Genomic DNA, 24,382 nt, shown 5'->3' with positions numbered 1-24,382 from the left:
TTCCCTCTGCTTGGTATGGCCTACCACTCTGTTTTTGACCATTTATGAGCCACCTCAGGAGCTCTGTCAGTCCTCTGGGCTCCCCTATCTGGGTTGTCATTGTCTAGGGAATGTGTCTGTCTCTCCTGTAGAGTGTGAGCCCCTGGAAAGCAGATCTGGGGCCACTGGGTCAACGCTGTGTTCCCAGCACAGGGCTGGGTTGACCCGGGGCACTTCAAGCGTTGTTTGATGGCCCGATGAATGAATAAATGAACAGATGGGAGAGACTATGCCGGGCAATGTCTGTGTTCCTAGCAAAGTGCCACTGTCCTGACTTGGAGGCCATGTCAACAAACGTGGTGAACAAATGAATGAGTGACTCGGCTGGAATGCCCTGAGGAAATTTTATTTAGAGCAGCTGCCTTCCTCTTCTACCCCTGCCCTCTAGGGGCAGGAAGCAAACCAACAATGAAAAAAAACCAAGCTAAAACTGTGTATAAGGGAAAACCTGCTATCTACCTGCTTGAGGAAGGGGGCTATGGGGCCTCAGTCATCCTGGCCCTCATCCTCCTCTTCCTCCTCTTCCTCCTCTTCCTCTTCCTCTTCCTCCGCGGCCGCCAGGGCCTGCTCCTCCTCCACCGTGGGGTCGCTCATCTCCACGATCTCCGGGCCGCTGGGGTACTCTTGCTGAACAGGGGCTGGCAGGGACGGGTTGAAATTCTCAGGACTGTACTTGTGGCCCCAGCCGATGTAGATGTTCTCAAACTTCCTGGAGGGGCAGAGAGATGCTGGGAAATCCTCCCTCAAAGACCCCAGCCTGGACTTTTGTTAAAGGTGGGACCCAGCCTAGGCATGGCATGCCTGCAAAGTTATGTGTGGTAGAGTGGAATGTGCCCACCAGGTTTCTCCGTTCATTGGTTCTTTCAGGATTCACTTAGCACTTACTAAGTGCCAGGTCTTGTCTAGAGCCGCACTGTCTAACAGCACATGTAGCTGTTGGGCACCTGAAATGTGGTGAGACTGAAGAACTGAATTTCTAATTTTATTTAATTTTCAAATTTCACTTGTGGATTCTTCTTTGACCCATTGATTATTTAGGACTCTGTGGTTTAATTTCTACATACCTGTGAATTGCCCACATTTCCTTCTTTTACTGATTTCTAATTTCATTCCAGTGTGGTAAGAGAAGAAATTTTATATGATCAATCCTTTTAAATTTATTAAGACTTGCTTTATGCCTTAGCATTTGGTCTATCCTGGAGAATGTTCTATACACACTTGAAAAGAATGTGTGTTCTACTGTTGTTGGAGAGGATTTTATTTAATTTTAATTCACTTAAACTTAAACAATAAAACTGATACTTCATTTATTGGAAGACATCTAAGTATGTCTGGGACAACCTGGGTACACGAATCTACTTTTTCAACTGTAAGTGTTGTGAAATCTGAATACAGGTCAAGTATTTCTTTTTTTTTTTTTCAGGTCAAGTATTTCTGATGAAAATTTAGTACCCGAATTGAGATGTACTGTGAGTGTAAACTTCACCCCAGATTCTGAAGATTTCGTATGATAAAAAGAGTGTAAACTAGCTCGTTAATAATTTTTACATTATTGATTTCATGTTGTAATGAGAATGTTTAGGATATTTGGGGTTAAATACATTATTACATTTTTGTTTATATTGACCAGCACTGGTCTAGATATGGGAACCTAGCAGTGAACAAATTAGACAAGAATCCCTGCTGTGGGGCCTACATTCTAGAGAGAGGAGACTGACAATAAACAAGAGCATAATTGGTTGCATCCCAGGCCCACCAATTCACCTCTCCCCAGAATTTTAATGGGAGAAGGAAAGAGGAGTAGATGGGGGGAAAGGGAGCGGACTAAGAGACAGGGAGAGAAGCAGAGAGTTTGCCACGGGGAGCACTTTGGATTTGACCTTATTTTCGTAGCCTTGCTCTTCCCTCGAGAATCATTTTCCTCCGGGTCTTCCTCGGAGCCTTCAAATACACTGCTTCCTTGGAAGCCCCTGACCTCTGCCAGCCCCGGTTCCTGGGTCCAGGAACCAGCAGCCTCACCCAGGAGGTTGTGCTTGCTAGGAAGGCAGAGTCTTGTGCTCCAACCCAGACCCAGGCGATCAGAACCTGAGCTTTAACCAGAGCCCCTGGTGAGTCCTACCCATTCACAGTTTGGGAAGCTCTGGTCTAGAATGTCCTTCTGCCTGCTTTTCCCCTAGTTACTTCTTTTTTTCCCCCAAAGATTTCCGATCAAGGCTGCTTTTCTCAGCCTTGAATCCTTCCTTGATCCCCTCAAGATATGGCAGGTATGAGCTGTCATTGGTCCCTCCACTCTCCCTAGTGGTACTTCTCTTAGTATGTAACAGGATATTTCAGGGGGGTAAGGGGGTGAGGGAGGGTGAGGCTCGATGCACATCTAACACCTATGCTTCCTCTGCCTGCTCCCAGAGTAGGATCCGTATCTGCTTTTTCAACAAAGTACTTGGGGCCCAGCGTACAGCTGGTAAACGGTGACATTCAAGAGTCTTTTATAAGGAAGAAAAGTGGCGAGATGGATGCATGGTTGCGTGGTGGATGGGAGGGTGGATGGGTGGTTGGGTAAGTGGGGGTTGGAGGATGGGTGGGTGAGTGGAGCTCCAAGTTTGGATCCTTTGCTTTCAGAGGGATGCTGGCAAGTTAGGGTGTGGCCAGAAGAAGGGCTCTGGCAAAAGCAAGCATACCTCTTCCATGCTTCTGGAGGCGAAAAAGACATTGTCAAGAATGTGGTTAAATTATCAAGATGATGTAAACTCCCACCTTGACTGTGAAGCATAGTATCGAATACAGTGCAGGCTGTTCACTGATATGGAGAAGGAAAAGCTATGAAAAACCGTCATGCCATCTGCTGGACAGAGCCGGTAAGTGCATGCCCTGTGGCTGCAGGCTACGCTCTCTAGTGGCTGAGCAGAAAAGCTGGGATGGTGCCTGGTGAGAGGCTGAGGGACTTGTCTCGAGTGTGTAGCCGAGGTGGGAGGATGTGGGAGTGACTTCCACCTGCCAATCTTTTGGGAACAGCTGGTGGGGGATCCTGGTGGGGAAGATCTGTGCCCTTAGAGAAAAGATCCTTCAGATTGGAAGAACTGTGGAGGAGGCCCAGGGAAGGAGTTAGCTTCCCCAGAGATGAGACTCTGCCCATCAAGGCCACCCCAAAGGGGACATCTGAGTCCTGTCTGGCTCCATGCCTCAAACAGCAGGAAAGCCTGGGCCAAGGGGCCAAGGTATCCACGTTTGAATACTGCACAGGCAGTGTGATCCCTGAGTTAGTCCCTTCCCCTTCCTGACCTTCCATTGTTTCATCCCAGGGGCTCACACACTTGGTATGGGATTTCTCATTTTAGCCCTAGTGGGACCCCTGGGAGCTGAGTGAGGAGGTTAGCCCCTGGGGGCTTCCTGAAGGGAGCTGTCCCAATCTCTGCCCACCCTGGTGAGTTGCCCCACCCGGCCTGGCTCTGATGACGTTGTAGCGGCGCCCTCTGCTGGGAGGCACTAGGAGAAGACCTACTTGCCACTGGCGTAAGCATAGGCCCCTGGCCAGAGATTGGAGCGCACGACAGCCACGGAGTACTGTGGACTGAGGCTGCAGGACAGGCGGGCGGTCCAGGGTGACATGTGCATGATTTCTGTGGGGGAGCAGAGAGCACCAGGTAGGTCAGAGGCTAGGCTGCAGCTCCCCCTGCCCTGCACAGCCCCCTGGAGGGAAGGTAGAGAGGAGGAAGAGAGGGAGCAAAGAGGGAGGACAAGGAAGGGCCTGTGGGGCCAACAGCATTGGTGTCAATGTAACCCGGGCTCTGACCACTCTCTCACCGTGTGGCCCTAGGAAGCCACTACTCCTGTCTGAGCCTCAGTGACCGCACCCGGGAAAGGAGGCACTTATCTCACCTCCTTTGTAGGGTGGCAGTGAGCCCTGAGGCCCCGACAGGGGAGCTACTGTGATTCTCCTTCAAGATTGGCCATCAGTTTGGACCAGGGATCAGAGGACAGGGCACAGGCTCCAGGCTCATGGAAATCGGGGTCCACACCCAGACTCTGTTCACTCGCCCACTCTCAGCCTCTCCTTTCTTCCTTCAGATGCCTGAGATCCCCACCTCAGGAAATTCTTGTCCAGTCTTCCAAAATCCAGCTCAAGTCCTGCCTCCTCTGGGGAGGCCTCCCTAGCTATCTCTCCCCCTCCCCAAACCCATATGGGACTCGAAAGACCATATGTCACCATCTGGACCATTGCCACGTGCCAGACAAGGTTCACATGATGGACACATTCCTATAACCCCATGGGATGCCCATTTTATAGATGAGAACACAACCAAAGCTCACAGAGGTGCCCCCCGCCACCAGTCTCGCTGCCCCTCCCTTTCTCCCAGTCTCCACCAGAGCTGTGTGTGAAGTGGGGGCTGTTACCTGCATCTTCTGAGAGTGGCGTCAGCAGCGGGGGCCCGACCTCCTGCCCCGCCTCGTCTATCCCCTCATCTGCTTTCTCTTCCTCCTCCCCCAGCTCCTCCTCCTCCGTCTTCTGCAAAGGGTTCACCCAAGTGCAGCGGCCCTGGAGGTGGGGAGGAGGTCAGGTGCTACCCCCAGGGCACAGAGTCCGGCCTGTACTCTGGGAGGAGGTGAAGGACCAGGCAAGGATACTGGGGATGGGTCCTGTTCTCAGGGACCCAGAAGTGGGTAGAAGGACAAGGTTAGTCGCACAGGTAGGAGGTGAGGGGGAGAATGGGCTGAGAGCTGCAGCAGTGAGATGGGGACTCCTGCCTCTCTCAGGTTCTGTGGCCTCCATTTGTGCATCCTTTCATCCATTCATTTACTGTATATTTAAGGAGCACCTACCATATACAGGCACTGCTCTCAGTGCTAGATATGTGTCCTTGAGAAAAGAGACCACCCCCAATGTCTGCCCTTGTGGAGTTGACATTTGGCAGCCCAAATGATCTTCTGTTTGCTCATCTGTGAAATGGGGGTGTCATGGGTGCCTCTCTCATTGGATTGTTGCTGGGTTGCAGGAGGTACTGAAGAGCAATAAATGTTTGTTGAATGAATGAGTGAACCTAAGTGCAGAGCATGTAGCAGACTTCCGTTTCAGCAACTATGAAATGCAAATGACCATTGTACCCATCTCAGAAGCAGTTATTTGGATTCAATAAAACATTGTGGAGTCAATCAATGTTTATTGAATAAATGAATGAATAAAAAGTTCCTAGCACACAGCAGGTGCTGCCTTGAGTGAATAAATAAATGTATGTAAAGTTCAGACACACTAGGCATTCAATAAATGCAGGTCCACCATCTCTTAACCACAATTCTGAAATCTGAAAAGCTTTGAAAACCAAAAGTTTTTCCATAAGTCATTTGGCAGAAACCCTGACCTGAGTGATCAGAAGCTCTACAGTTTTGCAGCAGAAATAATGATGCCTTTGAATACGGGCTGCAGCCCCAGCCCCTGCTTGAGATGTTGCGTAATACGTAGTATGTGCACTGTGTCACTTTTTTAGTGTGTGTCACCTTTATTTTATTTTTTTAAAGTACTTTTATTTTTCTAAGTACCATTTTTTTGGCCGCACCAGGAGTCTTGTGGGATCTCAGTTCCCCAACCAGGGATCAAACCCGGGCACCCCCCTCCGGAAGTGAAAGCACTGAGTCCTAACCACTGGACCACCGGGGGAATTCCTGTCACCTTTTTAAAATCTGAAAAATTCAGAATTCCAAGGTGCATCTGGCCCCAAAGGTTTCTGACAGGGGACTGTCAACCAGTATCTGTTGAATGAACGAAGGAATGGATGAATGAATATTACTGAGCACGAGGCCTAGCTGCCGAGCAGGTGCTTGCTGTCTTATTTTGGAGTCACACCTGGTGCCACGACCCGCGGGGAGGCTGGAGTCTGGCCCTCACCTGTGGCAGGATGTGCTGCGTATGATGCACCCAGTTGGCCATGGAGTCCACCAACTCGAGGACTGGGATGCCCTCAAAGTCGGGGTTCTCCTCGTAAGAGTCGCGCCTGGCACCGCCCTCCTCCTCCTCGTCGCCCTCCTCCTCGCTGAACTGGTAGAAGCCGAGGGGGCTGATCTGGGTGGCGGCCGAGATGCGGGCGATCTGGGCCCTCAGGTAGTTGGCCTCGTTGCCCGGGAAGGGCGGGTAGCTGATGACCGGCGCGTCCAGGAAGCCAGTGAAGAACTTCTTGATCTTGCGGGCCTGCACGATCTGGATCGGCGTGACGTGGGGCAGCCTCACCCACAGCTGGCCCGGCTCGTTGCACACGAAATACAGGTACTTGTTGGCGCCATTTCGGCTCTCTTCCTTGGGGACGACGGGCGGCGGCTTCCACGTGGGCTTGGGGATGACGTCGGCGGCCTTCTCCTCGCCCTCGTCGCCCTCGTCGCTCTCCTCCTCGGCGTGCTCCTCCATGGCCTCGCCGCCCTCCATCGTCTCCTCCACCTCCTCCTCGCCCTCCCGGAATTCCACCTCAGCCACCAGGTAGTTGCGACTGAGCCCCAGGATCTTGCCCCAGAAGCGGCAGGTTTGGATGGGCTGCTGCCCCACTAGCTGCTTCAGGGCCATGAAGATGCGGAAGCTCTCGTCTGAGCTTAGGCCCACGCCGGCCTGTTCGAGGTAGAAGGCCTTCTCCATGATGTTGGGCACGGCAGTCCCAGCCTGCAGAGGGCGGGGCGGAAGGCAGAGGGAACCAGGCTGAAGCCCTGCTCCCCAGCCTGACTTCTCTAGAGTCTACAGAGTGAAACGGCTCTGTAACCCAGTTGCTCGTGCCACCGTTTCTGGCCACTGAGATGTAGGGATAAGTGTGCCAAGGAACGATGATGCCTAAATTGTACAGTTGATGTAAAAGATTTGGGGACAAGCATCCTGAGGTTTTTCCTAAAGGTATACACTGCATTCCCATTTTCTTACAAGCTCCACTTGTGAACAACACAGTATTAAAAGGAACAATTACTGCATCCTCTTCCTATGTCTGCCAGACTGCTTCGTTGTTCACAAATGCCTGAAGTTCCTGTCCACAGGAGGATTATATGTTCCCACCCCCACCCCACTGCATTCAGGAGTGGCCATGTCACTTGTTCTGACCACTTGAAATGGCAGTGAAAGGGACACGGGTCATACCCAGGCAGGAGCTGTAAGAAGCAACGTGGGTTGTGCTCTGCCTTCTTTTCCCTGCTCTGCAACTGTGGAAGCCTGTGTTACAGTGGCACTTCCATCACCCTCCAGCTCAAGGGTCTGATAAGCCAAGCCCCCTTGCCAAGCCTGGATGGGCAGGTAGTGTGAGTGAGAAATAAACTGTGTGGTGTTAAGTCACTGAGATTGTGTGGCTGTTTGTTTGGGGTTTTTTTAATGTTTATTTATTCTATTTTATTTTTTGGCTGCATTGGGTCTTCGTTGCTGCATGCGGGCTTTTCTCTGGTTGCAGCGAGTGGGGGCTACTTTTCCTTGTGGTGCCTGGGCTTCTCATTGCAGTGGCTTCTCTTGTTGCAGATCATGGGCTTCAGTAGTTGTGGCTCGTGGGCTCTAGAGCGCAGGCTCAGTAGCTGTGGCACACGGGCTTAGTTGCTTTGCGGGATGTGGGATCTTCCCAGACCAGGGTTCAAACCCGTGTCCCCTGCATTGGCAGGCGGATTCTTAACAACTGCGCCACCAGGGAAGCCCAGGCTGTTTGTTATCTCAGCTTGAAACGGCACGCCCTGACTAATGCTCTACAGGAGGAGAATTGTTATTTTGAAAGGGATTCTGGCAGTTGCCCTCAATCTTTTTTTTTTTCCTTTTTATCATGCAGTCCAGCTTGTGGGATTTTAGGTCCCCGACCAGGGATTGAACCCACGCCCCGTGCAGTGGAAGTGTGAAGTCCTAACCACTGGACCACCAGAGAATTCCCTGCCCTCAATCTTAAACGCAGTGCAAAAGCTTGTCTGCCTAGGGGTCTTTCCTGGTGGCACAGTGGATAAGACTCCGTGCTCCCAATGCAGGGGGCCCGGGTTTGATCCCTGGTCAGGGAACTAGATCCCACATGCATGCCACGACCAAGGGTTCACATGCCACAACTAAGGAGCCCACATGCCACAATTAAAGGAGGCGGCGAGCCGCAACTAAGGATTCCTGGAGCTGCAATTAAGAAGCCTGCCTGCCACAACTAAGACCCCATGCAACCAAATAAATAAATAAAGCTTGTCTGCCTAATTGATATTGACACCAGCAACTCAGGGACAGGGTCAAAACTTAATCCCAAGACTCACTGTGCTGCCAGCAGGGAAGATAAGGGAATGAGCATGGAAAACTCTCTTTGGGGTGTGTGCCTGGCCCATGAGCCAATGGCCATCACCCTCTTTCTGGTAATGTCTTCCACCCACTTGGCAATGGAGTGGCCTCACCAACCGTGATTAAGTGATATCACCCAGCCTTCTGGCCACTGGTGATTGGAGCAAGTGAGGACTAATGCTCCAAAGTGGCAGATCAGGCTCTCCTTCTCTACCTCTGCAATTTGTAACTGGGTGGAGAGAAAGTACATCTGGAGTCTCCCTGCCTAGAAATTACTTCTTTGGGATGGCTGGGTTTAAACCCGGGTTGGTCTGCCTCCAGAGGTCATATTCTTAGTCCCTACTCCTTAATTCCTCTATTAACTATGGTCAGAATCTTCCTTCCTCTTTCTTTCTCCCAGTTTCCAGGAAGATCCTATCTATGATCTGGGAGAAAAGATTTCCTAGTGGCAAGTAGATGAATTAAAAAAAAAAAAATTCAGGAACTGTGGGGCAGCTGTATGCTGCCGTGTGAGGAGGTAGGGGAGAGAGAGGAGCAGAGGTGAGATATGGGCACTGAGATCCCTGAATACCAGCTTGGCCTGGGGCCCAGCTACATTCCTGCCCTTGGGTTTGACGGCACACGGCACCGTCCTCAACCCCCTTCTCCACTGCTTGCCTTCTCCAGTCACTTTCCCAGAGCCCCTTGCAGTCAAGGGATAGTTATGTGACCCAATCTGGCCAATAAGATGCAAGCAGAGGTTTTCTGAGGTGCTCCTGGGAAACTTTTGCTCTCCTGATGTATGTATGTATGTATTTATTTATTTGGAGGGCCACACTGCATGGCTTGCGGGATCTTAGTTCCCCAAGCAGGGATTGAACCTGTACCTTCAGCAGTGAAAGGGCAGAGTCCTGACCACTGGACCGCCAGGGAATTCCCTTGCTCCCCTTGTTTAAAAAAATAAAGGGGGAGGGAATTCCCTGGTGGTCCAGTGGTTAGGACTCAGCGCTTCCACTGCTGTGGCCTGGGTTCAATCCCTGATTGGGGAACTAATATCCCACAATCCCGCAAGCCACATGGCTCAGCCAAAAAAAAGAAAGGAAGGAAGGAAGGAAGGAAGGAAGGAAGGAAGGAAGGAAGGAAGGAAGGGAGGAAGGAAGGGAGAGAATTTATTTTTCTTATGTTTTGGTCATGCCGCACGGCATGTGGGATCTTAGTTCCCTGACCAGGGATCTAACCTGAGCCCCCTGCAGTGGAAATGGAGTCTTAACCACTGAACTGCCAGGGAATTCCCCAGAAATAGGATTTCTAACCAGGCTTCTATGATGCTGAAAACGGCTTTCTTGGTTTGGGTGGAGTGGAGGGGAGGGATGAGGGAAGAAAACCCTCAGTGCCCCTTCACTGCGGAGCCAACTTACCAGCTCTAGACGGCTTGCACCTATTAGGTGTGAGAAAAACTATCTCGTCTAAGCCACTTGTCTTCATTTCTGCGACAACTATTTCCTGTCTTAAAGTGATCTGTGTTGCCAAACAAGTACAAGAATAACACTAAAGTTAGTTTAAAACTATAAATGTGGGCTTCCCTGGTGGCGCAGTGGTTGAGAGTCTGCCTGCCGATGCAGGGGACACGGGTTCATGCCCCGGCCCGGGAGGATCCCACGTGCCGCGGAGCGGCTGGGCCCGTGAGCCATGGCCGCTGAGCCTGCGCGTCTGGAGCCTGTGCTCCGCAACGGGAGAGGCCACAACAGTGAGAGGCCCACGTACCGCAAAAAAAACAAAACAAAACAAAACTATAAATGTGAGGATAGTCAGGAACTTTTCAAAACAGAGGTGCTGTGATGGCGAGTCTTATGCTACCAAACAGCCAAACCTGCTATGCAGCGGTTGTACACAACAAGCAGGAGAGTCCCAGAGCAGAAAGCCATCTACAGAGCAAGGCACAAAATAGAGACTCCAGAAACAGACTGGAGTCCGTGCCGGTGTAAATAAATGGTAGAGGTGGCATTTTCAAAGCAGGAGAAAGGATGGATTTTTCCATAAATGCTGTTGGGGATCATGGAAGAAACAGAAATTCTTTGCATTTGGAAGAAACAGAAAATGAGAGAAATGAGAGCCCTTCCTCCCCTCAGACAGAAAAACAAATACAAAATGCTGAATCATGGATTTGAGTCTCTTCCTAGAAACATGCACAGGCCACAAACGCCCACAATTTTGCCCTTCTACAGACCTCCTCATATTAAAAACTCCAGCTCAAAAAAAAAACCCCCCAAAACCCCGAAACCAAAACCAAAACCAAAACCAAAAAACCTCCAGCTCCAAGTTCTAAGGGGATGGGACCTCTAGGGACCAAGCGTTCGAAGAGGGCGGAGCCTCTCTCAGGATTGAATTTTAAGGGGGCGGAGCCTCACGGGCTGTGGAATTCTAAGCAAGTGGAGCCTCTAGAGGCACAGCGTTCTAAGGAGGCGGGGCCGACAGGGACTTGCGTTAGATAGGGGTGCGACCTGGAGGTGTGGGAGAGGAAGGGTGCAGTTCTAAGGGGGTGCGGCCTCCCAAGGAGAGACTGCTGATCTGAAATTTAAAACCATATTTTCAGGTAAGACTGTTCCTCATGTCTAAGACTTGGATTCCGACCTGCGCTCTGCTCACCCAAGGAAGGGCTCATTCCTTGGTCAGATTGTCGTTTCCAGTTCTCTCACTATCCCACCCCACTGTCGCCAGAATCCTAGAATTTCAGAAGCATAAAACGTGAGCACAGACCAACAGCATCAGCAGAGATGGCAGAGGTGATAGCCCGGGCTTTGGAGGACATAGTCCTGCCTTCCTAGTCCTGTCTTTTCTAGTTTCGAGTCCTCTAAGTCCTTCCTCCACTTGCCTTACAAGGTTGTTTCAGGGAGGAAACGAGCCCATGCTCCTAAAGCTCTTAGCCGGGGTTGGCGGGGGGGAGGCTAGGAGGTGTCAGAATTACGATAAACAGAGTTCTCAACAAATGTTTCTTAAACGAGTGAAAGAACATTTCAGCCAAATTTTAAGCCGTCATCCAATGCTGGAAACAGAATCGTGGAATTAAATATTCTGAGGATAGTAGAATGTTCATCAATCATGGGTGGAAGAGTTCTCAGCGGGTCTCAACTTGCAAAAGAGGAAACTGAGTCCCGGGGATAGGAGGCAAATTCAGTGTTGAGAGACTCCAGGAGTCAGTGGGTTTCACAGAAAACATCCACAGAGCAGTTATTTGCAGAAAGGAGTAAGGGATGGTAGGAGAAATCAGCCTCCACCTCCATGTGGCGCTGGAGTCAGCTTTCTACAAAGCAGAGCTGTCCAACCTTTCCTCTGCTTCAAACCCTCCCATGGCGCCCCAGTGGTCTCAGGAGAAAGCCCAAGCCCCTTAGCCTGGCGTTCAAGGACCTCTGTGACCTGGTCCCCAACCCACACTCTGGACTGAAATTGCGTGTGTTTCTGGGTGGTGCTGTGCGCTCCCTCCCCTCCAGGCATTAGCAGGAGCTGTGCCTAAACCCGGGCCACCACCGCTCTTCCCCACCGGTTCACTCACTGCCTCCTCCTCCATCTCCTGTTCGGCCTCGCTGCCGCCGCTCCGGCTGAACAGCACCTTCTGCCTCTCGGCCATCTCATAGGTGGTCTGCAACTCCGGGTCGTCCCGAAGCGTGTCCAACTTGGGGTGGAACCACTCCCACTGAGTGGTGCGGTTCAGCGACTCCAGGAGGAACAAGGGGTCCTCGGGCCGCTGGTTCAGGATCTTGGTCAGTAGGTTCACCAGGTGCTCATACCTGCCTCCGGGAGAGGGGAATGGAAGGTGGGGGACTCAGCTTACTGAGCTTGCTGCTGTGTTTCTGGCCCTGTGCCTGGCTCTGGGGACACAGGGAAGAGAAAAGGTCCCTGCCCTGGTGGAGCTGATGGTCTGGTGATGGAGACATATTAACCGAATGTGCAAAATATATAGTGTGTTGGGGGTGGTAATTTATACGGAGACAAATAAAGCAGGGAATGGGGACTGGGAATGCCAGGGATAGGAGATGGTTTACAATTTTAAATAGGGAGGCCAGGGAGGGGGCATACCATGCGAATATTGGAAGGAAGAGTATTTCAGTCAGAGGGAACAGCATGTGCATAGGCCCTGAGACATTTTATGAGTCTAACATAATCTTGATACCAAAACACAAGGAAACTAGGAGAAAGGAAATTCCATGTCATTCTCATTTAGAAATATAGATGCTGAAATCCTAAGCAAAATATTAGCAAGTGACATCCAGCATTCTCAAAAGGATGACACACCATGATTAAATTTGGTTAAGAACAGGGATGCAAGACTGAACTGATATTAGAAAAACAGGAAAAAATAATTCAGCATATTAACATGTTAAAGGAGATATGTAAGATCACCTCAATAGATGCAGAGAAACTGATAACATTCAACAGCCATTCATAATTTTTAAAAACCTAGCAAACTAGGAATAGAATGTAATATTTTATAATCTTATAAAGGGGAGCCACAAGTAACCTGCAGCACACACCAAACGTAATGGTAAAAGACTGAATATTTCTCCTATGAGATTGGAAATGAAGATGCCTTCTTTCACCACGTCTATATAATACTGCACTGCAGGTCCCAGCCAATGCAATCCGACATGAAAAAGGTAAAAGAATTAGAAAGGAAGAAGCAAAACTGTCATGGTTTGCAGATGATATGGTTGAGAATGGAGTGCAAAGGCCCTGAGCTGAGGGTGTGCCTGGCATGTTGGAGGAACACTGAGGAGGTCTGGAGTAGAGTGAGGAAGAGGGGTTGTGGCAGGAAAGGAGGCCGGAGTGATAACAGTGTCATCATGGCTTCCAATCACCTGAGTCAGGCACTGTGCTGGGCACTTGAGAGCAACGTTGAATTCTCACCACAATCGTACATCTGGGGAACAATTACGATCTCCACTCTCCAGATGAGGAAACTGAGACTTAGAAAAGTTGAGGTCATGAGGTCACACAGTGGTAACACAGCCAGGATTTAAAACCAGGTTGGCCTGATTTCAAAACATGTATGTCTAGCCCTCTTCAGTGTGCAAACCCTTTGGCAGCAGTCCTGGGTGTGGTGGAGGGCCATCATTGAATTGGGAAGGGTAAAGGGGAGTGAGACTTTGGCCAGGGCTTTACAATAAGGGACCTTGAAGCTCCTGAGGGCTGGGTACTATTGGGGAAGAGCTGGAGGTTAATTTTGACTAGATTCTAGGATCTGAGGTAGGAGCTGACTAAAGATGAAGTTTGGGGAGGGAGAAGGGGCTGAATCATATTGGGCCTTGAAGGCTGTTATGAGGAGCCTGAACCTTCTCCTGAGGGCACTGGTGAGCCACAGCAGGCTCGGCGCATAGGAGGAATGGGAGTCAGCTTTGTGCTTTAGCAAGACCTGTTACTTCAAACTCTTCTCTCACTTCCTCTCTTCCTCCCTTGGTTCCAGTCACACCAGCCTCCTTGCTGTTCCTCAAACACGGCAAGCTTCAAAGCCTTGAAGCTCACTGTGTTCTGTATCTGGATGACTCTCCCTTCAATTACCTGCAAGATGCTCTCCCTTACCTCCTTCAGGTCCCTGATCAAGTGTCACTTCCTCAGAGAGGCCTTCCCGGACCTCACACTATTTAATATCCCCTCCCTATCCCCCTTACTCTGCCTTATTGCTCACCTTAGCTCTTATCATCACCTTATACCTTACTATATTTATGTCTGCTCTCCCACTAGAGTGTCAGCTTCATGAGGATGTGATGGGGGGCTGAGAGGTGTATTATGACTGCAGCTAAGTGGCCTTGGCAAGTGCCTTCCTCAGGCAGGTAATTTTAGTGGATAAAAGGGCCTCAGGAGCCAAATCACTTGTGTTGAAATCCTGGCTCTGCCACATCTTAGCTGTGTTACTTTGGATATGGGACCTAATTCCTCTGTGTCTGTTTCCTCTCCTGTAAAATAGGAACAGAAGATGTACTAATCTCAGCCATGAGAACCAGATGTTTCTGTGTGAAGTACCGGCACAGTGTCTGGTAAGTAAATGCTAGCTATTGTTAGTATTTATTCCCCGACTCCTAGGCTGAGTTAGAGGCCCCCAGAGTGGTCGCTGGTTCTCAATGAGGAGCAATCTCGTCTGAGACCCCAGGCCTGAGGCTGGGCCTTGCCTGGGGCTTCTCCCTGCCTGGGCCCCTCCCTCTACCCACTCCGGGGGGGGGGCCCCTTTCTCACAGGCTGAGGTCGCAATTGACGCTGGTCTGCAGCAGATAGGCCTTGGCGTTCTGCACGGCCAGCTCTCGAGGTTCTGGCTCAGTCACCTCCACATTGAAGGGCATGAAGCCCGGCTCAGAGGGCGAGAACTGGAGCGCAGGGTCATCCCGTAGGTAGGGCCCATGCTGGGTGTCCTGGCTGAACTGCAGGTCTTCTCTCTGGTACCTGGTGTACTGGCCCAAGAGGTCAGCCCGGGGCTCCTGGTAGGCAGACTCCAGTTGCTGGAGTAGGTTGCCTTCGCCCTGCTGTAGCTGCTGCAGCATTAGGCTGGCGTTGTGACTGGCCTGGAGCCTGCCTTCACTCAAGTAAGTTTGGGGCTGTACCTCTGAGGGAAAGCCCGTATTCAGGGAAGGGTATTCAATGCCCCCCCGCTGGGCTTCCTCGGCCTGAAAAATAAAGTTCTCATTTGGGGTCAGACTGGCCTCTTGTGACCAGCCCCGGCTGATCTGGTTCGACACCATCTCCTGACTGCCGCGCAGGATCTGAGCGTCAAGCGGTATCTGCTGCACCTCTTCAGGGACTGTGAGCTGGGGCCTAGAGTGTTCCCGACTGCGCCGCCGCTCAGAGACCTGGAAATTCCTAAGGCTGGAGGTCGGCTGAGGAGGGGGCTCAGGGTCAGGTGGTAGGTCTCCCATAGTTCAAAGGGATCGCAGACTTCTAGGAGGAAGGCTTGCAGATAGGCAGGCCAGACCAGTCGCCCGGCTTGTGTGTGTTCGGCAGCCGCTAGGCCAGCGGTGCCGGTTTCGAAGGAGGGAGGGGGCGGCCCGTTACTAGGGGAGGTCGCGCGGAGACGCTGGGGCCAAGAAGCTGGTTTCCGCGCAGGCGCAAGAGCACGCCAGAAGGGCTTCCAGTTTTCCAGGGAGCTCCAGGGCACGCCCACTAGCTTCTGCAGTTCCACAGCTGACACGGAGGCAAAGAAGAGACTGCACCCTTGCCCCAGACCAGCGATCTTTTTAATTTTTAAAGGCAAAGCACCGCCGGTCAAGCCCCTCCCAGGCCTCCCTGAGCTCCCAGTCCCACTCCCCTTCCCCACCAAGCCCCGTCAGCTGTTCCCCTTGGTCTCGGGTTCCCCGGCTTCCTCAGCAGTGGGGCTGGGAGTCTTCACGGTGTCTTCTCCGGCAAGGGTGAGGGTCTGGGGGCTCCGCTCTTCCTTTGAAATCAATCCGCCCGCTGCAGCTTCCTGGTGACAGGAAAATGGGGAGCGGTCAAAGCGTGGTCCCACCTCCAATATTTCTTCAGGCCGTACCCTTTCTGCCCCCTCCCCGCCTTGGGCACTCGGCGCACACACTTAACCCCAGGCCCCTGATCTTTCTCGTCCTCTGTTGCTCTGAGGTGGTCATCTCTACCTTAGGTAGGGGTCCCTCAAGACTAGAGTCCAGCAGTGCAGCTTCAGTCAGCCCCGAGTCATCATCCATGCTGATGAAGATGGCCGGGGTCTCACACTCAGGCCCCTCCTCCCGGAAATCAATGGCTTCCTCCGGCTGGGGAGGGCCTGGCCGGGCCGAGGAAGAGGACAACGACGAGGAGGACGAGGAGGGGGCTCCCACTCCCCCAGGCTTCAGCTTCTGTTCCTCCTCCAGCTGCCGCTTTAAGGCCTTCTCCTGGGCCAGCCGCAGGCCGATGAGGTCTTGAGGGGGGCGGGGGGCCGGGGGCGGTGCCAGGGCCAGGGGCTCTAAGTCATCCTGGGGGTGGGGAGGGATACACAAAAGCTCAGGGACAGGTGAGACGTAGGACCTAGGCTGCTCTCAAGAGGTTGGTGGGAAAGAAGACAGAAACCGTCCTAAGGCAGACAGCAGACTGGGTATAGGGAGTAAGGGGCAGCTGTCTCCCCATCCCCAGTTCCTTTCAGTAGAAGCTCGGCAGAGATATGGCTGGAGTGGGTAGGAGGGGACGGGGCCTTTCTGGCCTGGGGAGGGGGCTGCAGGCCCTCACCTCTTCCAGGGGCCCGGCAGGTGCTTCCTTAGTCTCTGGCTCTTGCTTGCCGCTGGCCTCCAGGATGGTCATGATGGAGTTGGGGATGTGTGCTTGCTAGAGGAAGAGCAGGATGGGGGCGCTGCGGACAGCTCTGACCCAGAGACGCCCCACCTCACCCAGATCCTTGGTGTCCTTGACCCTCCAGAGGCCCAGACCTTCATGGCAGTGCAGGGCTCCCCTCTGCCCATCCCACCCAGTCCCCCAGGGCTGGACCCATGGGGCCACCCACCCCACACCCTGGGGTACCTGGTGGGGGGTGAAGGAACGGACGTGGGCCAGCAGGGGCTCCCGGAGCTCCGGGCACTTGTCAAAGACGGCACCCAGCTGCTGGGGTGGGAGCTGCAGGATGACCTGGAAGCTCTGGGGCTTGGTGCGTTGACAGCACTTGATGAAGCCCTCCCACACCTTGGGATACTTCCACACCTGGGCCAGGCAGGGAGGAAGCAGTCATCAAGGCGCCTGCAGGCAGCCAGCCACTCGAGAAACCGGCAGAAAGACCTTGCCAAGATGGCAACGCCTCATTTCTTTCACAGCAGCCTCTAGAGGGCGACATTAGCCCTGCAAAACCTACGAGGCCCAGATGCGGGGACTTGTCCAGGGTCACACAGGTACGGTACCAAGGGGCAGAACCAACATCTGAACCCAGGTCTGTCTGAATCTGCACTTAACCTCTAAACCAGATATTGCAAAGTAGCAACCTGTGGCCTAAATTCAGTCTGAAGGCTTGTGCATGGGGTTTGTTTTTTGTTTCATCATGGTATTTCTAAAAACAATTTCTAGCTTCTCCTGAAAAATGGAACCATCTTTCAGCTCTAGTATGCATCCTGGCTGGATGCACAATGGTGGGGGGCAAGTGGCGGCCATACCTCTCCTGGGATGTGCACCCCCTGAAGCCTTCTGCTTGCTTCTACCACCCAACAGCCCTTACTCATCACATTGCCACCCTATACCTGTCTGACTCAGTGACCCCTAAAAGGTTGTATTGTCTCAGCAGAGGGCAGGACAAAGGAGCTGGCTGTCTTGGTAGAGCTTATTCTCTGCATCACGGCTCCCTTGGGGTAGGGGCCAAGCAGGCTGGAAAAGCCCGGGGTTTTGCCTCAAGTCTTTCTGTAGTGTGTCCTGCTGCAGTCCCCTGCTTGGGAGACTGGGGTAGTCAGGGGTGGGTTACCTGCTTCATGATGAGGCGGGAAAGGATGTTCATGACGAAGCCCCCCAGGCGGGGGTACATGGTCAGGGACTGGATGACGGTCCTCATGAGCAGCATGGGCAGGGGACTCTGCTCCATCAGCTGCTGCATCACCACGGCCAGCACCTCCGATGTGTACACGTTCCGCTCCGCAAAGCACAGGTTGGTGGCTGCGAGGAGGCGGAGAGTGGGCCTGTCCCCTTTGCCCAGCTGCCCCCTGGGAAGTGGGAGCCCCACCCCTTAGAGAACCTCAGCCCCATTATCTGCCCGTGTGAGGGGAGACCCAGCCCTGACTTCCTGAAGCTCCAGGCAAGACAGAAGACTTCCCCCACCCAGCAGAAGGTCTCCTTCTAAGGGGACCCTGTGGCCTGGTCCTTGGAAAGCCTGGGAGCTGGGTCTAAGGGAAAAGACACTTCCATCTCCTAGAAGCCCCACTGGGCAGAGTGGGAAGACTTTGGCCCTCTCTGTTTGGGGACAACCCCCAGAAAGGGTTAGGTGAGAAAGATATATTGCCAACCCCTGGGGGCCTATTCTGGCTTGATTGGTGTGGCATGGCACCTCCACCCCTACTGGAGAGGGAAACAGCTTTAACTTCCATAAGTAATCCCATAGGAGACAGAAGAGATGGTCTCCACCAGCAGGCTGGTCAAGAGGTTGCCCACTCTCAACCCAGTGCATAAGGGCTTGCGCTAGTGCTCAGGTGTTACCAGGTGTAGGATTATGTGGAAGGCACGGTCCAGAGTAATGAGAGAGGGGTAAGAGGAGGATGTCTGGGCATACGATGAGCTCCCCAGCTCAGCACCCAGTGCCAGGAAGGGCCCAAGGAGTGCTGGTACAACACAAGCACCCACGAAGGCAGGCAGACCAGGGAAGGCCCAGGGGTCTGTTCCCTCAGGAGTGGGTTGTGGTACCCCCAAATCAGTGGTGCTCGGATCCATTGTGTTAATGGGGAGACTCCGGGAACTGCCTCTGAACCCCTTCTTCCCCAAACACCACTTGCCATGTGAGTCTGTCAACCAGGAAGTTTTTATTGAGCTAGAAGAGACCCCCCAATCCTTGAGAAGCTAATGGAGAACAGGGGTGGGTGCCTATAAATAATGGGGGGTGTGGGGCTCCTATAAGGAAAAGGGGGAGGATGGAGGCATTACAGGTAGACAGGCAGGGAGGAGGCTGGAGGCAGGGTAGTGAGGATATCTAGGCTGAAGGAGCAGAAAGGAGAGAAGATGAACAAAGTGCAAGAGGACCTGTCAGAAACCGAGGCTGTTCCTCCTCCCTTCTAGGTAGCTGCTGGCTTCTGCCTGCTCGGCCTAAAAGCCTCCAAAATCAACCCTCTTCCCTCTCCTCCCCCTCAGCTCCACCCCAGCCTCCTCCTGGGCCTCCCACCCACCCTCTAATCCACCCTCCATACAGCAGCCTGAGGGGTCTTTCAAAAGCTCAACCTGGGGCTTTCCTGGTGGTGCAGTGGTTGAGAGTCCGCCTGCCGATGCAGGGGACACGGGTGCGTGCCCTGGTCCGGGAGGATCCCATATGCCGCGGAGCGGCTGGGCCTGTGAGCCATGGCCGCTGAGCCATCGTGTACCGCCACAACAGTGAGAGGCCCGCGTACCGCAAAAAAAAAAAAACTCAACCTGACCCTGTACCTCCCACAGGCCCTTAAGTGAGCAAGTCCACACTTGAACTGTGGCCTATGAGACCCTGTGTGGGCAGGGCCTACACGGTTATAGCCTGACCTCATCTCTTGACCAAGTCCCCTCCCCCAAACTGCCAGATCCAGCCAGGGTGCGCTCTGCAGTTCCAGAACCAGGCCACGCTAGCATCTCTCCTGGCCTCTGCAAACGTTCTTCCTGTCTCTGGGATCATCTTCTCTCCTGTTACCTCACCCCTATTCATCCTTCTGTGGTCTCAGCTCAGGTGTCCCCTCCTCCAGGAAGCCCTCCCTAACGTCCCATACAAGGGAGAGTCAGTGGCTGCGCTGGGCCCCCTGTCCCAGTCCTGTTCATTTTAGACTGTTACTCTGGGGATGGCCTGTGAGCCCCAGCAGGGCAAGGCCAGGACTGTCCCCATCCCTGTTGTATCCTCAGCACTGCCCAGCAAAGGACTGAGCAGAGGTGCTCAGTGAGTTTTCTTAATCACTGAACCAGTCCACTGGACAGGTCCAGTTGTAGAAAAACTCACCAGAGAAAAAGGGTGGTTTAAGGGGAGAGTGAATGCCAGGAATGACTGCTTATACTGCTAGGCACTGGGGATTCCACTGGGGCCCAAAACAGGACTAGACTTTGTATCTGGACTTTGTATCTAGAGCTTACAGTCAAGTAGGGTTATTAGTGCAACTGAGAAAAGCACTGGTGCCTGAGCAGAGAAGCGTGCTCTGGGAACTGACTGGACTGCATGCTGGCGATGAACAGCCGGTAGGGTGACCAGTTGAAGGGTTGCCAAGAGCTCACCAATATAGAGGCTCTGTGTGGGCCTGGGTTTGTAGGAAGAAACACGTGGGGTTCTAAAGGCCAGGACTTGCTGACATCTCCAGGGCCTGGTCACTGGCTTCATGTGTGACCTGTGCTAAAGCCCTTTTTCTCCCTGGGCCTTGGTTCCCATGTATAAGATCAGGAACTAATCTGGGTCCATGAATGGGCTTTAGTGAGGTGGCAGGGGTGGGTGGGGCCTACACGGTTACCACCTGACCGCATCTCTTGACCAGGCCCCCTCCCCCAAACCACCAGACCCAGCCAGGGTCAGCTCTGCAGTTCCAGAATCAGGCCATACTAGCATAATCCGAACCTCTCAAATTGTACATAAAAACATGTGAGGGTACCGTCCTTGGGAATGGGCTCGTAACTTTCCAGAGATCATCTAAGGGGCCAGGTCGTGTAAAAAGACTGCTCCTGGAGTCTCAGCTTTGAGATACTTTTCACTTTACTGCTTCCACTAGAGGCCTTAGTTCCTTCTCAGTTGTAGCGTGTGTTTAAAATTTTCATAAGCTCCTCTCTTGACCTAAAAGTTTCTGAGAGAATTTGCTGAGGAAGACTAGGAAGTAAGTCACTGAAGAAGCTACTTCAGGCTAAACATGAAACACATAAGTGACAAGGAGGGAAAACCCCGTCCCCGCTTTTAAAGGAGAGTGGAGGAAGCAAAGGACAGTTGTCTTCCGAGAAGAGCAGGGGACAGTATGGGCTTCCACCTGTGGGGGAAAGCATGGCTTCTGGACCAGAAACTTCTTTCAGGGAGGAAGTGGAGGGGAGCGCTGGGGAGAGCTGAGGGAGAGAGATTGTCCCACAGGAGGCAGTCCTGGGACCCAGGATGCCATCTGCAGGAGGAACCAGCAGGACCGGGTTTCCAACTCAGATCCACCCAACTTCAGATTCTGTTTTTTTGCACTATACCACTTAGCTTCTATGTGGCCCTGAGCAAGTTACTTAACCTCTCTGGAACTTCCATTTCGTCTACAAAACGGAAGTCAGCATACTTCCCAGGTAAAGAGTGGTGTGGACTGGCAGGCAGGCCTGTAAGGTACTGAGGAAAGCCTGGCTCAGAATAAGTGCTAGGTAAACAGTGACAGCAGCTATTATGAAACTGCTAACTGCGGTGAGCCCACCAGGTTGCCACCAACTCCCCTGCCCTGGAGGCACACTCTCCAGCCTCAATTGGAGGCCAGACTAGACTCCTGGTCCAACAACTGCCCTGGTGCACTCTGTCTGCTCTGCCGGCTGTGCATCTGCCCAGCTTGGCCAAGGGCTCTGCTTACTTAGTTCCTCAGGCTGGTGCTGGGAGGGAGGGGCTCCCCACCCTTCCTGAGGACTACGCTGTGTCAGTGCACAGTGGGTGCATCAGTTCCTTAGGTGGGGGGAGGGAGAAAGGAAGGACAGAAGGGGGAGAGAGGGAGAGGAACGAGGGTAGGTGTCCGGAACTCTGAGATGGGGCTGCAGGCAGCATAATCTCCGACTTGGCAGATTCCAGCAGGGGCACGTGGGCGACTGGGTTCTTCCCCAGGTCCGAAGTGGCCAGACCACTCAAGGGGGTTTGGGGGGAACGCCTCACCTTTGATGATGGACTTCATGTCACACTTTGAGGAGTCGATGTTGTGTAATGCGATGAGAAGCTCTCCAGGGTTCAGGGGGGACAAGGCTGAGTTCCCTTCACCTGCAGCAGGTGGGAGTGGCGGGGAGGTGGAGGAGACAGTATGGAGGCCTAAGAGACAGGTCCAAGTCCCCCCAATTGGGGGGAGCGGCAAATGAAGACAGGCGCCCTCTGGGATTAGGGGTACAAAGGGCTAAAGTAGCGGAAGGAGGAGACTGAGAACGCAAAAGGAGGGGCCTGAATGCAACAGCAGCTAGAAAGCCATCCTTCACAACCGGAGGGCATCATCAGAGGCCTTCATTGTGCTCTCCTCCTCCCCAGCACTGGGCTCCTACCCTCGTTAGGGCAACATCTAGTGTGATTCGGCTGCTCTCCCCCACACTTGCCCCAGGCTGGGCACCCATGAGGGCAGAGCTAGGACGAGCTCATCCCAGGTGCCCAGCACAGCACAGATACTGAGGGGAATTCGCTGGACAGGAAAGGCTGGGGCAGGCAACAGACTTGCAAACAGTGCTTGAACTGAATGCCACAGTGGAGGAGGCTGGGGGAGATGGCAGTCTTCTGGTGGGGTTTTGAGGGTCCCAGTCACTCTTGTGTGTATGTTTTAAATCACCAAATTACATGTGGAACAGACAGCCTCCACCCTCCTTAGCTCCAGCCACTGGAGTGAGGGGTGAGGAATCTACCCTATGCCACTTGGTAGTCTTTCTAGGTTGGAAGTTTTCTTTCTTTTTGACCAGGTCAAACAAAGACCCCTCACCCACAGCTGGAGGGGTTCAGGCAAGAGCTAAGGAAGGGCAGGAGTGCAGCCCATGTTTGAGGAAGAGTAGTTGGGTCCTAGAAGGCAAGACGCTTATAGAGAGTCAGACCTCAATTCCACAATTTTGTCCCCATTGTGGATGAAACCATCATCCATGTATCACAGGAGGGTGACCTGGGAGCTCTGGGAGAGACGTTGAGATGTCGCCAAGTCTGGACGGTAGCCCCAGAGAGCAAGATGAGCCCCCACCCCTTCCTCTCTAAAGATGGCATCCCTCCCCCAGCATGCCGCATCTCACCTCCAGGACCCCTTCCTCCTGCCACCTGAGGTGGGGTCTCCTGGGGGAGCTGGGGCACAGGGAGCCACGGGGGAGGGATATGAGGGCCAGGGCTGAGCTGGCCTCTGGTGGGGAGGAGAGCACATCACCTACCGTGCTGGGTGCCCAGCAGGCGGTTGAAGACCTCCTTCACCACTATGGGGTTGAGTTTGATGAGCTTTGGCAGGGCCTGGATCACTTCCTTCTACAAGGACAAGGCAGGGGAGGCAGGTCAGAGACACCCGCCCACCTCCTCTAAACAAGCCTCCCCACTGCTCACCCTGGGGAGGTGGGGGGCAAGCTCTGGCCTCACCAAGCCCCTTCAGTGCTTTCCTCCTCTCACTTCCTCTGGTCCCTCAAGGCTGAGCTTTCCCAACTCTCTGGGCCTGACTCAGCCCCAGCCTCATCAACCCCCATCTAAGCCCCCTGGGCCAGCTCAGTGATTCCTCCTGCAAGTGGAGGAGACGGAGGCTCACCCAAGGTCCCACAGCCTGTTAGGAACAAGACTGAGCATGGGCAGCGGATGCACATCCTCAAGGGGAGGTGCCTCCTACGCTAGGAAGAGTGCTGCTTCTGTGGTTACATTTAGGTCTCAGGACAATCTTGTGTGTATGGGGGGTGGGGGAGGCGAGGAGGGTGCATCACTGTGATACTCACTTGACAGAAGAAGAAACTGAGGCTCAGAGAGGGGAGCGGCTTGCAAAGTGGACATTGACCCAGACAAGCCCCAGAATGTGTTTACAAGCATCTGACATGGGCACCTGCCTACCTCCTCCCCACCCCTGCCCTACCACGTCCTCGTCAGTGGGGGCATCGAGGCATCCAGCTCCATACCTTTTCCAGCCCATTGAGCACAGGGATGAGGAAGCGGACGTCGGGCAGTCGCTTGTGGTAGAGATCCCGGACCCGCTTCACCAGCTCTGGGGAGGGTGGGACTGCAGGTAGAAGCAGCAGGAGGCACAGGTGTTGGGGGTGGTGGGGTGAAGGTGAGCTCCGAGGAGGAGGAGAAATGGTGGTGGGTGTGGGGGGGGCAGGGAGGGGCAACTCCATTTCAGAGCAGCAGTCCTTGGCCCCTTGCTTTCTCAAGTGCATTTAGCAATACACTCTTCCACATGGAGAAACTGAGGCCCAAGGATGGGGAGAGACTCACAAGAGGGCCAAGCATCTGGGGACCCAGCAGCTCTGATCCCCAGGCCCGGGGAAGGGGAAATGGGGAAGACCTGGGCAATGGAAGAAAAGGATGAAAGGTAGGGTCCCAGGGGGCACCTTTGTCCGTGAGGCTGTGCAGACAACGTGTGACCAGTGTCTCTGCCCCCTTGGGACAGTTTTCCACCAGCAGGAGCAGCTCGGGCGAGTTCATGCCCATTCCTCGGATCTAGATGTAGAGAGAGGGATGACAGGGAAGGCCCGGGTAAGGGGCTAGGTGATGTGAGGACGATGAGGGGCCCAGGGTGAGAGCTCGGGGAGGCCCAGGTGTCAGGGGCCGGGTGGATGCTGGGACTTGGGAGTAAGAAGTGGTGACAGAGAGAGTAGATCTTAAAAGTT

At 53.3% G+C, this 24,382-nt stretch overlaps 2 protein-coding genes across 2 annotated transcripts in view; both read right to left on the bottom strand.

Annotated features, from left to right (window-relative positions):
- Window positions 1-525: 525 nt before the first annotated feature.
- RSPH6A (radial spoke head 6 homolog A) lies at window positions 526-15,162 on the bottom strand (the record flags this gene model as incomplete). The annotated part of the gene is made up of 6 exons (XM_082677745.1): window positions 526-748; window positions 3,539-3,656; window positions 4,432-4,573; window positions 5,918-6,676; window positions 11,814-12,048; window positions 14,489-15,162. The coding sequence occupies 6 exons, from the start codon at window positions 15,160-15,162 to the stop codon at window positions 526-528; spliced, it is 2,151 nt and encodes a 716-aa protein (XP_082533871.1).
- Window positions 15,163-15,467: 305 nt separating this feature from the next.
- Window positions 15,468-24,382, bottom strand: part of SYMPK (symplekin scaffold protein) — a 35,798-nt gene continuing 26,883 nt past the window's right edge. The window contains exons 19-27 of the mRNA XM_082677608.1: window positions 24,104-24,212; window positions 23,672-23,772; window positions 22,952-23,042; window positions 21,723-21,824; window positions 17,670-17,857; window positions 16,748-16,924; window positions 16,460-16,555; window positions 15,874-16,209; window positions 15,468-15,707 (exon numbers count right to left, since the gene is read on the bottom strand). Of these exons, the coding sequence (XP_082533734.1) occupies window positions 15,570-15,707; window positions 15,874-16,209; window positions 16,460-16,555; window positions 16,748-16,924; window positions 17,670-17,857; window positions 21,723-21,824; window positions 22,952-23,042; window positions 23,672-23,772; window positions 24,104-24,212 (1,338 nt within the window). The 3' untranslated portion in view covers window positions 15,468-15,569. The remainder of the gene's footprint in view (window positions 15,708-15,873; window positions 16,210-16,459; window positions 16,556-16,747; window positions 16,925-17,669; window positions 17,858-21,722; window positions 21,825-22,951; window positions 23,043-23,671; window positions 23,773-24,103; window positions 24,213-24,382) is intronic.

The sequence above is a fragment of the Grampus griseus genome (assembly GCF_964374135.1).
Source record: "Grampus griseus genome assembly, chromosome: 19".
Lineage (NCBI taxonomy): Eukaryota > Metazoa > Chordata > Mammalia > Artiodactyla > Delphinidae > Grampus > Grampus griseus.
This window is presented reverse-complemented; position numbering and strand designations above follow the sequence as displayed.